The 12,657-nt window shown below is 40.1% G+C and overlaps 1 protein-coding gene across 3 annotated transcripts in view; it reads right to left on the reverse strand.

The window, feature by feature from the left end:
• Positions 1-12,657, reverse strand: part of GRIN2A (glutamate ionotropic receptor NMDA type subunit 2A) — a 165,976-nt gene that overhangs the window by 57,908 nt on the left and 95,411 nt on the right. For all 3 annotated transcript variants that reach the window (XM_017733934.1, XM_017733933.1, XM_017733932.1), the window contains exon 4: positions 3,145-3,259. In XM_017733934.1, coding sequence (XP_017589423.1) covers positions 3,145-3,259 — 115 coding nt within the window. The remainder of the gene's footprint in view (positions 1-3,144; positions 3,260-12,657) is intronic.

Consider the following 12,657-nt stretch of genomic DNA (forward strand, 5'->3'; position numbering starts at 1 on the left):
CTTTTGCCAGTGCTAATCAGATTCTAGTATATGATTTTAATATTGGATTGATTTGGGTTATTTCCACATTTAAAAATATATTAATTAAAAAAAAAAAAAAAAGCCAGACTAGCAGTGTGTGAAGTTGGCAGCTCAGTGAAGTTGATGGGCCAGGTGAGACATCCAGGTCCCACCTCTCTGAGATAGCATTAACAGGGGAGCTGCACATGGTGATATTTGGGCAACACTGTTAACTCTGGTAAATTTATCAAGTTTCACCTTAACAAGCACATTAAGCTTGTCTTCTTAAAAATCTCTTGCCTGAGAACAGCACCCCCTTTGCCTGTCAAGATCAGCAGCAAGAATATGAATGTTGGTGTCAGAAGTTTGAGTAGCTGCTTCAGGATCTGTCAAAATATCTTGCTGGATGCCTGCGAAACATGCCCAAAAAGTGATTTTCAGTCTTCAAACTATTATCGTCCAAACAGCTTTTTTCAGCATCTGATATGGGACAACCCATTTACATGTGAAGTTATCACCTCAAAGTTTCAATACTGAGTCACTTGTAAAGAAAAAAGAGCCTGTTTTCCGAGGGGTGAGATATATGTTCTCCAGCTATGGTTAATGGCTTTTCTGTAACCTCAAGCTTTATAAATTCTGAAACCAAGGAAGAAATTTTTTTAGTAAAAGCAGATTAAAACCAAAGAAAAATTGTTTTCATGATAAAGCTTGAATTTTCAGGTCAATACCAGGTAAAAAAATCTTCACCTAAACCACAATTACTCTTTCTACATAAACAATAAAGTAGCTACTTGTAATATGTACATTAGTTACATTATGAGGATTAACAGGCTGTTGCATTGTCATTTTTTCACATGAGTAAGTCATTTAATTAGATACTAAGACTTGATTTTTTTCCATATAGGACTGAGGATATTTAATAAGATTTCAATCAAACTATTTTGTGATACTCCCTGCTCCACTGTAAGAGAAAGGAGAAGCACATGCCTGTCTGGAAACTCAGAGCAGCAAATGTTAGATCTCAGATGAGTAACTCTGACAGTTTTAAAATTGAGCAAAACAGCTCAAGGAGAAAGGAACAAGAAGAAAGAAATTGCCTAAGAGATATGGGGTAAAACGTGCAACTTGGAGAGAACACTGAGACAACAATGAGAGCTGTTCAAATAGACCATGTGGAAGGGAAGGGCCTTCTCAATCTCTAAATCAGTGGAGCTGAAGTGCAGTGACACTGTGCTGAAAAGATGTGGGGTGTGCCCAGACAGCCAAGAGCTATGTCCAGCTTGCCAGGATAATTGATTAGTCAGTCTACTTGTCCTCATCCACAGAGGCAGGGATCAGCCTGTGGTCAGAAGAATAAGTCTGGTGGTGACATAGCGTTCTTGGCCGCCTTTCACTTCTCCCCTCTGACATAATTCCGAATTAAACCTGGCCCCCTTCCCACAGCCCAGTGCTGGAGCAGCAGCCAGCAGAGCTGCCCAGGCTGCCCTGCCCATGCACCTCGCCTGGCCTGCCACCAGCAGGGCTCCAGAGCAGGGGCCACACACAATCACACATCCATTTGTGTTCTTCCTCCTAGAAGCCCCTCAAACCTGACTATGAGCAGGAAGGGATTTACAGCTGGAAAACTGCACAGACAAACTAAGGATCAGCCTCCAGAGAGCCCCTCAGCCCAGCACTGCAGGAGGGGTGGGCACTGCTGCCGTACAACACCCATGGGCAGGCACCACACAACCTGCCCCAAATCCTCATTCTCTGACGGAGGAGTCACTTGAAGGTTAAAGCAGGCTCAAGTTATTTCTTGGAAATAATGTTGGTTCATATATCCAGTATTTCTTTGCTGCTGTTAGATCATTTTTCAAAAACATCAAACCCATCTCCCTCTGTCCTTTGAAGGGTCCCGTTAGAGAAGTTTAAAGGAACAAAATGTATGAAATTATTTTAACATAAGCATTGTTGGCTGCCTCTTTGAGCATTTTCTTCCTTTGGCATTTCATACCAACAATATTCCCCAAGCAGTATAACATTTTTTCTAGAACATTATATATGATATGCAGACTGTTGAAGAATTTTAAAATAGGGTAAGAAATTTTCATAACAGTCAGTAAGCAAATGATTCCTCCAAAGATTCAGATTGACACATTTGGAGAGGATTAAATTTATCCAGAGAATTAAATTTGCATCAAATGAACATAAAGAAATACACAGCATAATCTAGGACTACTCTCTGTTTTTGCATGACTAGCATATTTACTGAGATGTCCTTCAGTAATTCAGATTTTGTCATTATTATTCATCATGAAGAGTTGTGTAGCCCTATAAACTGGAGTTTTAAGTTGATTTAATGGGTTTTTAGAACTAGAACAAAAAATTCATAAATTTCAGCAGCAATTTAGATAATGCTGAATCATGTTTCATGAATTTAAAATAAAAGTGGTGGATGATCTAGATGTATGTTTTCCTACAGACTTATATTACAAACGGTTTCTTAAAACAATTTTTTAAAACATAGGGCACAGCCTGCAAAACTCAGAGCCAAAACAATCACAGGCTGAGACTGGAGTTTAAAGAAAAGATGCTTGTGATAAACTTTTTCATTTATTACTTACATATCTGGTTAACCTTGATGTTAAGACATTTTTCCCTCTAGTCTATATAGAAGTGTGTGGAGATTACTTGTCTACCTGGACTAGTCAAGATTCTGAATTTTTGACAGGATTATCCCCCAATTCAACAGGAACTTCACAGGTGTTTTTAAAAAAATTGTACTTTTACTACAAAATATGTCAAAAAATACAAAATCAAGCAAATAAAAGGACTGGAATTTTCAAGATATAACAATTCATCCAAATTCAAGTAGCTGAGGATCAAGCTTTTGGACCTTTTTCACTTATCCATTTTATTTTACTAAATTGTAAGAAGAACTGGAAATGCAGGGTGCGTTTCACAGAAATCTGAAATCCACGTGGCTTTTCTTCACTGCTCTGTTGCTTTCCCTGTTAAAACTCATCAGACACACTCAGGATCGTGTAAAATTATCTTTTCTGCAGTGCTGTGACAAAGCTGCTAGAGCAGAATCACTGACATGTGTGACATTCATCCCTCTCCTCGTCCCTCAGCACCTCCCACGCCCGGAGCAGCGCTCACCTTCTCCCATTCCCGCTCGTTGTTCAGCACTATCACCACCAGCCTCGGGTGTGCCTGGTAACCATCTGCTGTGAAGGACAAATCTCTACCTTCCCAAGTCACATTCATCATAAACCTGGAAGGCAAGGAAGAAAAGTTCATTGAAAAATTAATGGGCTGTCCAGCAGTTAATGAGCAGCAAGTTCAGTCACCAGAACCACTGATTAAATCCATGCACCAAACCCTGCCAGTGCTGTCGAAAGCCTGTGCTTGCAGCATGGGGAGTCCAGGCATTTCAAGGCAGCTCATAGCTCAAGACAAAGCAAAACATTGTTTATGTATGAATTATAATGCAGACATCATTTTTAACAGCTTCCATATTATATATGAATAATCTCTCCCCTCCATGAATAACCTTTCTGGCACTTTGCACAACCTCACCAGCTTTTCAGGAGCATTTTAAGCAAACCTACATCACCTCTGTATGTAACTCTGTACTACTGCATCACTGAGTAATACTCAGAGCAAAGTGCATGCAGTCTGTCTTCCCCTGTTCCGACCTCCAAGAGCCCAGCCAGCTCTTCCCAGAACTGTACCTACACACAGTGTTGTGACACAAGGATAAATTCCACTAATGCCAAAAGCAGACATGAAAGCATTGAAAGTGTTGGTAAATATTTCAGATCAGTAATTTCAAAAGAAAAAGGATTTATGTTTTATTCTTTTGCATTTAGCTTAAATTTCAATGGTTTTCAAAAGATGTATAAATTAATTAGCATTTTGAATAGGAAAAAAAATAGAGGGACACAGATTAAAATGTACGAGAAGGAGAACTTGCAAAATTTTGTTGGAAAAAATCAAAGCTCCACACTGTTAGCATAAGCCTGACAAAGCTATCCCACAAGTAAGAGGTAAAACTGCAATTCAAAATCTTGGGAAGAAGATAATATGCCCCCAGCCCATGTCTGCAGTCTGAAGTTATTCACACTGAATTGCACTGAATTCTCAGTGTATTTAATTGAAAGAAATGCAGCCCAAGACTGATGCACACAGAAGTGCAGATGTCCATCCTACAGAAAGATGTGTTCTGAAGGGCAGAAATTTACTGTTCTTCATATATTACCTGTAGTGTTTTACCCACAAGAAACTCATACTGTCCTACGTGTTTGTATGGGGTTGAAGGAGTTGTTTTCGTTGGCTTTTTTAGCTGTAGTAGTAGCATGATCTCCTGGGCAATGTGACATAGACAAAATTCCTCAGCTCCAGATTCAGAGGAGGCTTTGTATTGACATAGCTGCTTGAAAATACCAGTAGCAGAAGCACACTAAATAAACATATATAGACCCAGAAAAAATACTGGCATTGGTTAATAATTAAATGTGCACTACCCTGAACAGCCATATTAACATCATTCAGCACCAGTTTGACAGCAATTTGTAAACTCACCCATCATAACTCATGGTTCATGACAGACTTTCAGTGTGAAAATTTTCCCCTTGACAGAACTTTGCTGTTCAGTTGAACTAATTTCCCATATATTCCATTTTTCATCCAACAGCGAAAGATCTTGCTTGGGAACAAAAGGCTTGTTTGGCACCTTGAGAGGCAGCAAACTGCCAAATAGGATTTACTTGCACACACATGTAAGGAACCAGCACAACATTCACTCAGTGCTGGAAACCACTGCGACCCAGGGGATGAAATGCCTGGGAAGTGACCAAAAGGGGAAATCAAGGATGTCCTGTGAAAACAGGCAGTACTTGTACTGGCACTTCTGCACCCTCTCCCAATTCACACCCATGAGATAACAGCCCTCACAATGAACACATCACCTGACAGGGCCATGCAGAAACCACCTCACTTCACTAAAGCTGAAAGCCAAGCATTGTGTCCCCTCCTAACAGCTGGACCCCAAACACACTCCCTGCACTGTATCAGGCTGTTGTTCTCACTTCAGTTTTTAACTACACAGAAAATGGTGATTGGACTGGAGTTGAACTCTTCTTTAACGGAGTTTGGTAGGATCACCACCCCCGATTTCAAACACTACTCATCATATTTTGGGATTAATATGCAAATGTCCTAGCCTGGAAGCTAGTCAAGGGCCATCACAAGATGCAGTAGTGATGCTCAAATGTTCCGAAAAAAACAATATCAACCGCAACTCTAAAGTGAAAAATTGAACTCAGTGTATATTTTTAAATCATGTGAATTTAACAGCCACTAAGTAAAGAAAAACATTTTGCAAGTTGTTTTTTTTTTTTTAATGTCCCTAATCTGAAAAAAATTCTCTTAAAATCACATTTTGCAAGTTGGTTTTTTTTTTAAATGTCCCTAATCTGAAAAAAATTCTCTTAAAATTGTATTCTCTGATCCAGATAGAAAGGTATCCATGAGTGACGCTCTCTGACCTACCCCAGATTCTCACACTGCAGCAATAAAAAAGAACTTCAAAGAGATTCTTGTTTTCCCAAGCACATTCTTCTGAACAAAATTCATCAGCTGCCCGTGTTCTTCAGAAATCAATGCCTACAACCTACACTCGCTTTTGAATTGTCATTTTTCTTCTGCAAAGGACAGAAGTCCTGCTCTGCTTTTACTGGCCACGATCCCAAACTATTTGTCCTACTAAAAATAACCAAGTGCTTTTCTGGTCCTGGTTAGGTAGAAGGCTGTGAAGAATTTATATTATGTTATTCTTACAGAGTTTTACATTTATCCAAGGTTAATTCTGTGCAAGAGGTCTTTGGCTTCTGAATTGGATAAAATATATTTCTGAAGTAGCTTTGGAAATGCATATTGCTGTTCTTAACTAAATGAGGTGTTTAGTTATGTGAACTCGTTACTTTGAAGGGGCAATTAACAACACACCTTGGATTTGTAGTTAATCTGTTTTCATTCCTCATTAATGCTTCAGCCTTTGCAAAGACATGATAGCACAAGGCCTTGTGATGGTATTATGATGCTGAAGTCTTAATTAACTTCTGCAAACTGAAATTTGAAAGATTCCCCAGGTGATACATACATCAAAATGGCTTTTTTTTTTTTTGACAGAAGTTAAGCTATTCTCACAGTGAATCCAAAACAGGTTTTTTATCATGCAAAGAACCAAATCTTAACTATGTATTTAAAAACAGTTGAAACATTTATACAATTCTTTTTTCCTCATCACCTTCCCCAACAAAACTGAAAAGTGTTGAAACACCACAGCAGAACACTTTTGCTGTCATATTTACAGCAAGCCTTTGAAACACCCAAGTTATGAACTTTTTCAAGGTTTCCAACTTTATAAGACTCAGAAAGATCAAGTAGTTCACACAGAGCTTTAGATTAATGCCAAAACTGCAATATTTATCCCTGTCAAACTTCTAAGTTTATCCAGAAAGAGAGAACATATTGAAAAAGCTGGGTTCTCTTACCCTGTAACTACAGTATCACAACTTCATTGACTAATTCCATTAACAAATGCGTGAGGACTTTACCAAAGGGATGAGAGCTCAGTTTTCAGAACTCCATTTGGATATAATATTGCTGACACAGAAGCACCTTTTTGGCCAGCTGCTCACAGGAGACATGGACTTCCTTGTCCATGAGGTGTTTATTAAGGATTTCTTACCCTGTGTGAAAACAGTTGAAATCCTAGAGCAGAATCTTTGAGGTTTTCTACTTCTATGCTGTACAAAGCAAACGAGTTAGCAGGCTATGGCATTTCTTTTGAGGTTTACCATATATATATGTCTATGCAAAATAGACATACACAAGTGTTCTCCTAACAGATCCAAGGACTTGAGAGCACAAACAGGAAAACTTTGTGGATTCTGTGCGGGGTATTATTTTAAGGAAAAAACCACAACATTATGTAAATTATTAAGGTCACTTTGTTTCAAACACAGATCAACCGTAGCCCTGGTCTCAAAAACTTCTCAGGGTGATGTGAGAAAGCCAACAAGGACGGAATGGAAGCACAGCAGAGCAATCCCATGACACAGAAGCAGCTGTGATGCCACCTGTGGAACCTCATGAGCAATGGTGCTCAGGAAGTCCCCAGCCAGCCACACCCTCCACATGCTCTCTCCGGGATGCCAGGGAGAAGCATCCTCACAAAAATTCGTGTCCTCAGCATGGGCACCCTCCTGCCCACCCACCTGTGTCCCCCAAGACCCTCCAGGACCGGTCCGTTTCAGGAACACAATCAGCACTGCAATAACAGGCTGGTTTATCATTAGTGTGAAATTCACCTAGAATGCAGCTCCCAAACACACCAACAGCTGGGGAAAATAGAATGGGCAAGGCAGAGGCATTAATGAAAATGTGTCACTTCTAAGCTACCTCCTAAGGAGACAACTTAGTCCCTAGACCTGTAAAACAAACCACAGGGCCTGAGAGCTGCCAGGGTGCAGAAAGACCAGGGGACTACTCTCTGCCATGAGTTCAGATCTACATTTTCTGCCCTCAGATGAGATAATCAAACTTGATAAACTCCCCAGGTGCCATCACCAGGGACTATCATTTTTTATTTAGTGTCTTCTTCACTGTGGGGCAGTGTTTCAAATCTCTGAAAACTGCAGGCAATGAAGAGAAGCAGCAGAGACTTTGGGAAATACATGTTGCATAAGAGAAACTCTCCCTCTTCTCTCTCAAAGAAGGAATTTCCAAACTGAGATTTAAAGCAAATGAAATGCCTCAAAACCAACATGTTATCTGGTGATATTTCTCTTTCCTGCAAATAGTGTAAGCCCAACCATTTTAATAACCTAGACAGCCAGCCTATCTGGGCTTGGCATTCACTCAGCCTCATACCTAAAAAAGCAGGAGTGTATCCAAATTCCGTCTTTTCTTCTCTTGTTGAGGCTCTGAACTGCTGAACTTCCTTACTATGAGTCAACCACGACATTTGAATGACACTTATCAGTACAAACCCCAAGATACATTATTTACCATTAAGAAACAGACTTCCCCTGTAAAATTAAATCAAAAAATGCTTAATGTAGAATATATAATGCGTGGTCTGAAGTACATCTAGAAATAGGTCTGCAGTAGAACCCTATTAAACAAGGTACTGATGCACTTTTTTAAAGTCAATTCTGTATCTTAGGTTATGTAGGATTCTTTTTCTAAATTCAAATCCTTTGCAGTGGTGCAGTCTCTTCTTGCTCTTTGTGCATCCTCCTCCCCTTCCCAGCCCCTGCTCCTCCACAAGGGTACGTTGCTTTGGAGCTGTGTCTCCCTAGGCCTTGAGCCAGCATGGATGAGTAAAACTTTGGGAGTGATCTGCTCAGTGACTGTGCAAAAGGAGCGGCGTGCCAGCTTCTGGGACCTCCTGCCAGCTGCTCCTTAAAGCATTCACTGCCACTGGGTCTGCAAAAGTCATCTTGCCCCAGTTCTGCCAGATAAACAACAAAAACTCTTGGGGAGCCCGTCTGAAAGAGGTGAAGAGGGAGGGAACAAAGCTAGAAAGGGCTCAACTCCCTGGGATGTGCCAAAGATGAGTGTAACTAAACACCAGAATGTTTAGCAAGTTAATGCTATTATTAACACCAACATTTCAAAAAAAGCCCTAATTTGATTACATCTCGCTGCACCACCTCAGAAGCGTCCCAAACTCTTTCCCATGATATGTGCCTGGCTTCCTGCAAGGGAATGGTGCCTGCAGCAGCTCCATCTCCAAGCATGTTCATTTATATGTTGATTTTTGAGCCCTGCTTTCAGCCCTGAAGGCAGGCTTTGCTCAACTGCCAGAGGCTATGCTTGTTCTCTTGTTTTAAATTATTTTAATTATCGCAATAACAAGGTAATGTTCTAATCCAGTAACTGTTTGGTACTTTCTGCTTCCTAAACTGACCTAACCTGGGAGAAAACTCTAATACAGATTCTCAATTATTTCTTGAATCGCTTTGTCAGTAAACCAGCACCATGTTGGGGTCTCTTGGGCAGAGAGAGATTATACATATAATTATACACCTCCAATCATCCAATAAAGAAGATGATACCTATTGTTCCCGAGTCTTCTGACTTAAATGAACGAATCCTCTATAAATTGGCTGCTGATCTGTATGCAGGAAAAGATTAAACAGATTTGATGGATTATTCATCAAACCATTGTGTCCCTTTAATCCCAGATTTTGCTCAAAGGAGGCAAATTTATCTGTCATGCTAAAAGCTGCAATCAAAATATTGAACTTATGAATTACTATCAGGACTAGGGAGAGAGCAAACCCTCACCCTCTGAAGAATGTGCTGTGCTCAAGGATAACAGCACCACAACAGCAAGGACAACTAAGCTTTTGTCCCTGGCTCTTTGGACTCCCCATTGCTCCTGCTCCCTGGTTCAGTGATGACAAATAAAGGAAATCATGCTTGGGAAAGGCAGGATATTTTCTGGACCTACACCTTCACTGCTGAAGGATGGTCTCTAAATCCTGCCTATTGCTTGGCTGTATTTCGGAACAGAATCTCACTAAACGGCAGCACCACACGGCAAACACTGACTACCTATGGACAGACACACCTTTTGGCTTTTTGGGATAACGGCAACAGCTTTACCATCCTCATCCATCCCTGCAAGGATCGGCGTGGTTGGAAATGTTGCACTGAAATGTATCTCCCAGGGTCAGGACTTCTACAAACACCCTGAGTACTCTTGTAAACAAAGCAGCACCATTTCAATGCACAAAGCAGCAGCATTCTCCACGATGACTGGCAGGGTTATTGTGTTTTGCTGTTTGTTTGCTCCCACGTTTTCTTTTATTCAGAGAGAACAAGAGTTCGTTCAGCTGACTTGGCATTAATGAGGTGCTAATTTTATTTATCCTACTGTGCCAGTATTTCACACAATAGTGATTTTCTGCCTTGGGAGATCTGGGTCTCACACAGATAGGAAAAGATGATCTGAATCAATACAGATACAAATATACATATATATCTGTGGTTTTAATGCATTGAAAATGAACCCCGTATTTTATTACAAATCCTTTATTCATAGGGAGAAACTGGCTTTCCCATGTGTATCAGAAACGAACATTGATCAGATCATTCCAAAAACTAAAGCAAACCTGATTTTCTTCTGGGTCTAGAAAGCCAATAAAAGCATTTTAGAACTGCAGTGACAGGGAAAGATAAATTGTGTGCTTCAAAACAAATATATCTTCAAACCAATTTAATACTCAAAGGATTTGAGAAAGAGGGAGGAGGAGCTTTTACTTCATGGCTTGCTTTCTTTACAGAGAATTTCTTCACAAATGGAGATAAAATTGCTATCTAGATGTGGGAAGTCGCACATAAAGCATTACTAGCTTCCATTTACAAGCAAATTAGCTATTATGGCATAGCCTCAGAATACTATACTGGGTTTAAAGCTGAATTAGACTGTCATTACGATAGATGGAGCCTAAAAATCCTGGGGTTTTTCTCTATTTTGAGCTTTTTTTTTGCTCAGGCATCCCCTTACACAGCCTCTTCCCTGATTTCCACTGAGTTCTCTGCTTCTGAGCTTGCAAGCAGTGTCCTCTTGTTCAACCCTACTTCTCCAGTCCTGATTTCCAGCTGGACATGGGGGCAGAGTACAGTAGGTCCCAAGTCCATAACCTGATAACTTTAGTCCTTTCTGGAACATGCTCCAAAACCCTTTGTTCAGGTTAGTTTCTTAAAACAACACATTTACATTGACCTTGTAGTTTAGATTACAAACTTGCACTATCTGGGACCTGAAACTGTGAAGATACCACTTCACAATAAAACCCTGATTCAGGCATTGATTTGTCATGTGAAGTAGAAAGCTACAATTTAGTGCTGAGGATGAGAAAGTACAATGAATTTATGAAATTCACCTTGGCAGGGAGAGACTGGTCAGCTTCCTGAGATTACTTAGTACTGGTAAATGCTTGTATATACTTACCTTTCCAGCAGATTATATGTGACAAGAGCAGTCTTGGGGAGTTATTACATTAGAAAGACTATTTAAAGTTTATTCATTTTAGTATAATTCTGACATTTCTAAACTAAAAATAGCCTGCTTCTTGTTCTTGTGGTGTTGGAGAAGCTCAAAGAATCTCCAGTACAGAAAATGTATTTTTACTTCATAGCTCAGTGTTTCTTTCACATCAGGAAGTGACTTTTTTAGCCACAGTGCACTATAGCTTCACCTAGTAATAATTCCTGGGTGCATCATGCACTGCACACTGCAGAATCTCCTGGTGAAGTCTAATCTCACTGCCCTTAGCACTCATGAGCCCTGTTCTTGTACTCATGCAGATTTAATGAGAAAATAAAGATTGTTGAAAGAAATACAGCTTATGCTGAGTATTGAATACTTAATTCAAGTCTACACGAGTGTATTAGCCAAACAATAGGGTGGGAGCCTTTTTCCAAACAGGTTCAAGTTTTTGTGCCTCTTCCAAGAGTATTTTAAACCCCAACAGTTATGACAGAATCCAAATTAACTTTCACAGAAACTGGAGTTCAATTATTAATAGTGGACTCCTTTGTTTGTAGGTCAGCTCCTACAGGTAAGGCACAGAGTTTGGTTAACAGGATGCTTTCACTGCTCCCTGGCATTGTCAGCACATGCATTAAGAACCAGCACAGGGATGCCACGCTGGGTGCAGGTAGGACAGTCCTCCCAGCAGTGCCTCCCAGCTGCTCTGCCCTGACACCAGGGACACACCAGGGCTTTCCCAGAGCCCTGCTGGGCCACACAGCCACTCCCAGGGGCCAAATGGGGCAGCAGGAAAAGAACTGTGGTTTTTCTGCAATGTCTCTGGGGAATTTGTAGTTTTAGAGGCAGAGGCTCAAAAATAGGAAAGGGGAAAAGGGAGCACAAAAAAACTGCAAGTGTCATACAAAAGGCAAGTTCTCGCTAAGGAAATGTTAAAATCCATTTACGTGGTAGCATTTGGCTTTTAAGAAAGCTTCTGAAGAATGCTGTGTGCAAAGATGCTGTTTTCATGGAAAACAACTGTTCCAGGACATCGTGTGGTAATCAACTCCTAATCTAAATATGCAAATACATCTCAAGATTAAAACTGTTCTAAAATCTCGTATCTGAAATCAGCACCAACTTTCCTTCCTGTGCCAATTCTATCCTGCTTTTCTGTAGAAAGCACTTCATCTGCACTATTTGGTCAGAACAAATGCCATAAATACTGCTTGGTAGCTTCCATATTGTCAAGAGCTATTAAAAAATATGTCAGATACCCTACTTCCTCTCACAGACCAGATAAAGAAATATATTACCATGCAACATTTTGGATAGAAGTAATCAGGGTATCATGTCTAAAAGGGATAATTAAAAGGAAAATAATAAAAAAAGAATCCTGATTTAAACCTTGGCAGTTCCCATCTGAGAAACTGTTTAGAGAAACATCTCTATCAGCCTGGATCAATGCCGATTAATTTTTACAGTTATTCTATTGGAGGTGAGAAAAAATATACCTTTACAAGTAGAGGGGACAGATTTCAGATCTTATGTGATAAAAGCTGCCTAACTATTCTAATACTTCTATAATACCCAGGGACAGCTCTTTAATACTGCACATC

This window comes from Corvus brachyrhynchos, unplaced genomic scaffold (assembly GCF_000691975.1).
Source record: "Corvus brachyrhynchos isolate BGI_N302 unplaced genomic scaffold, ASM69197v1 scaffold5, whole genome shotgun sequence".
NCBI lineage: Eukaryota > Metazoa > Chordata > Aves > Passeriformes > Corvidae > Corvus > Corvus brachyrhynchos.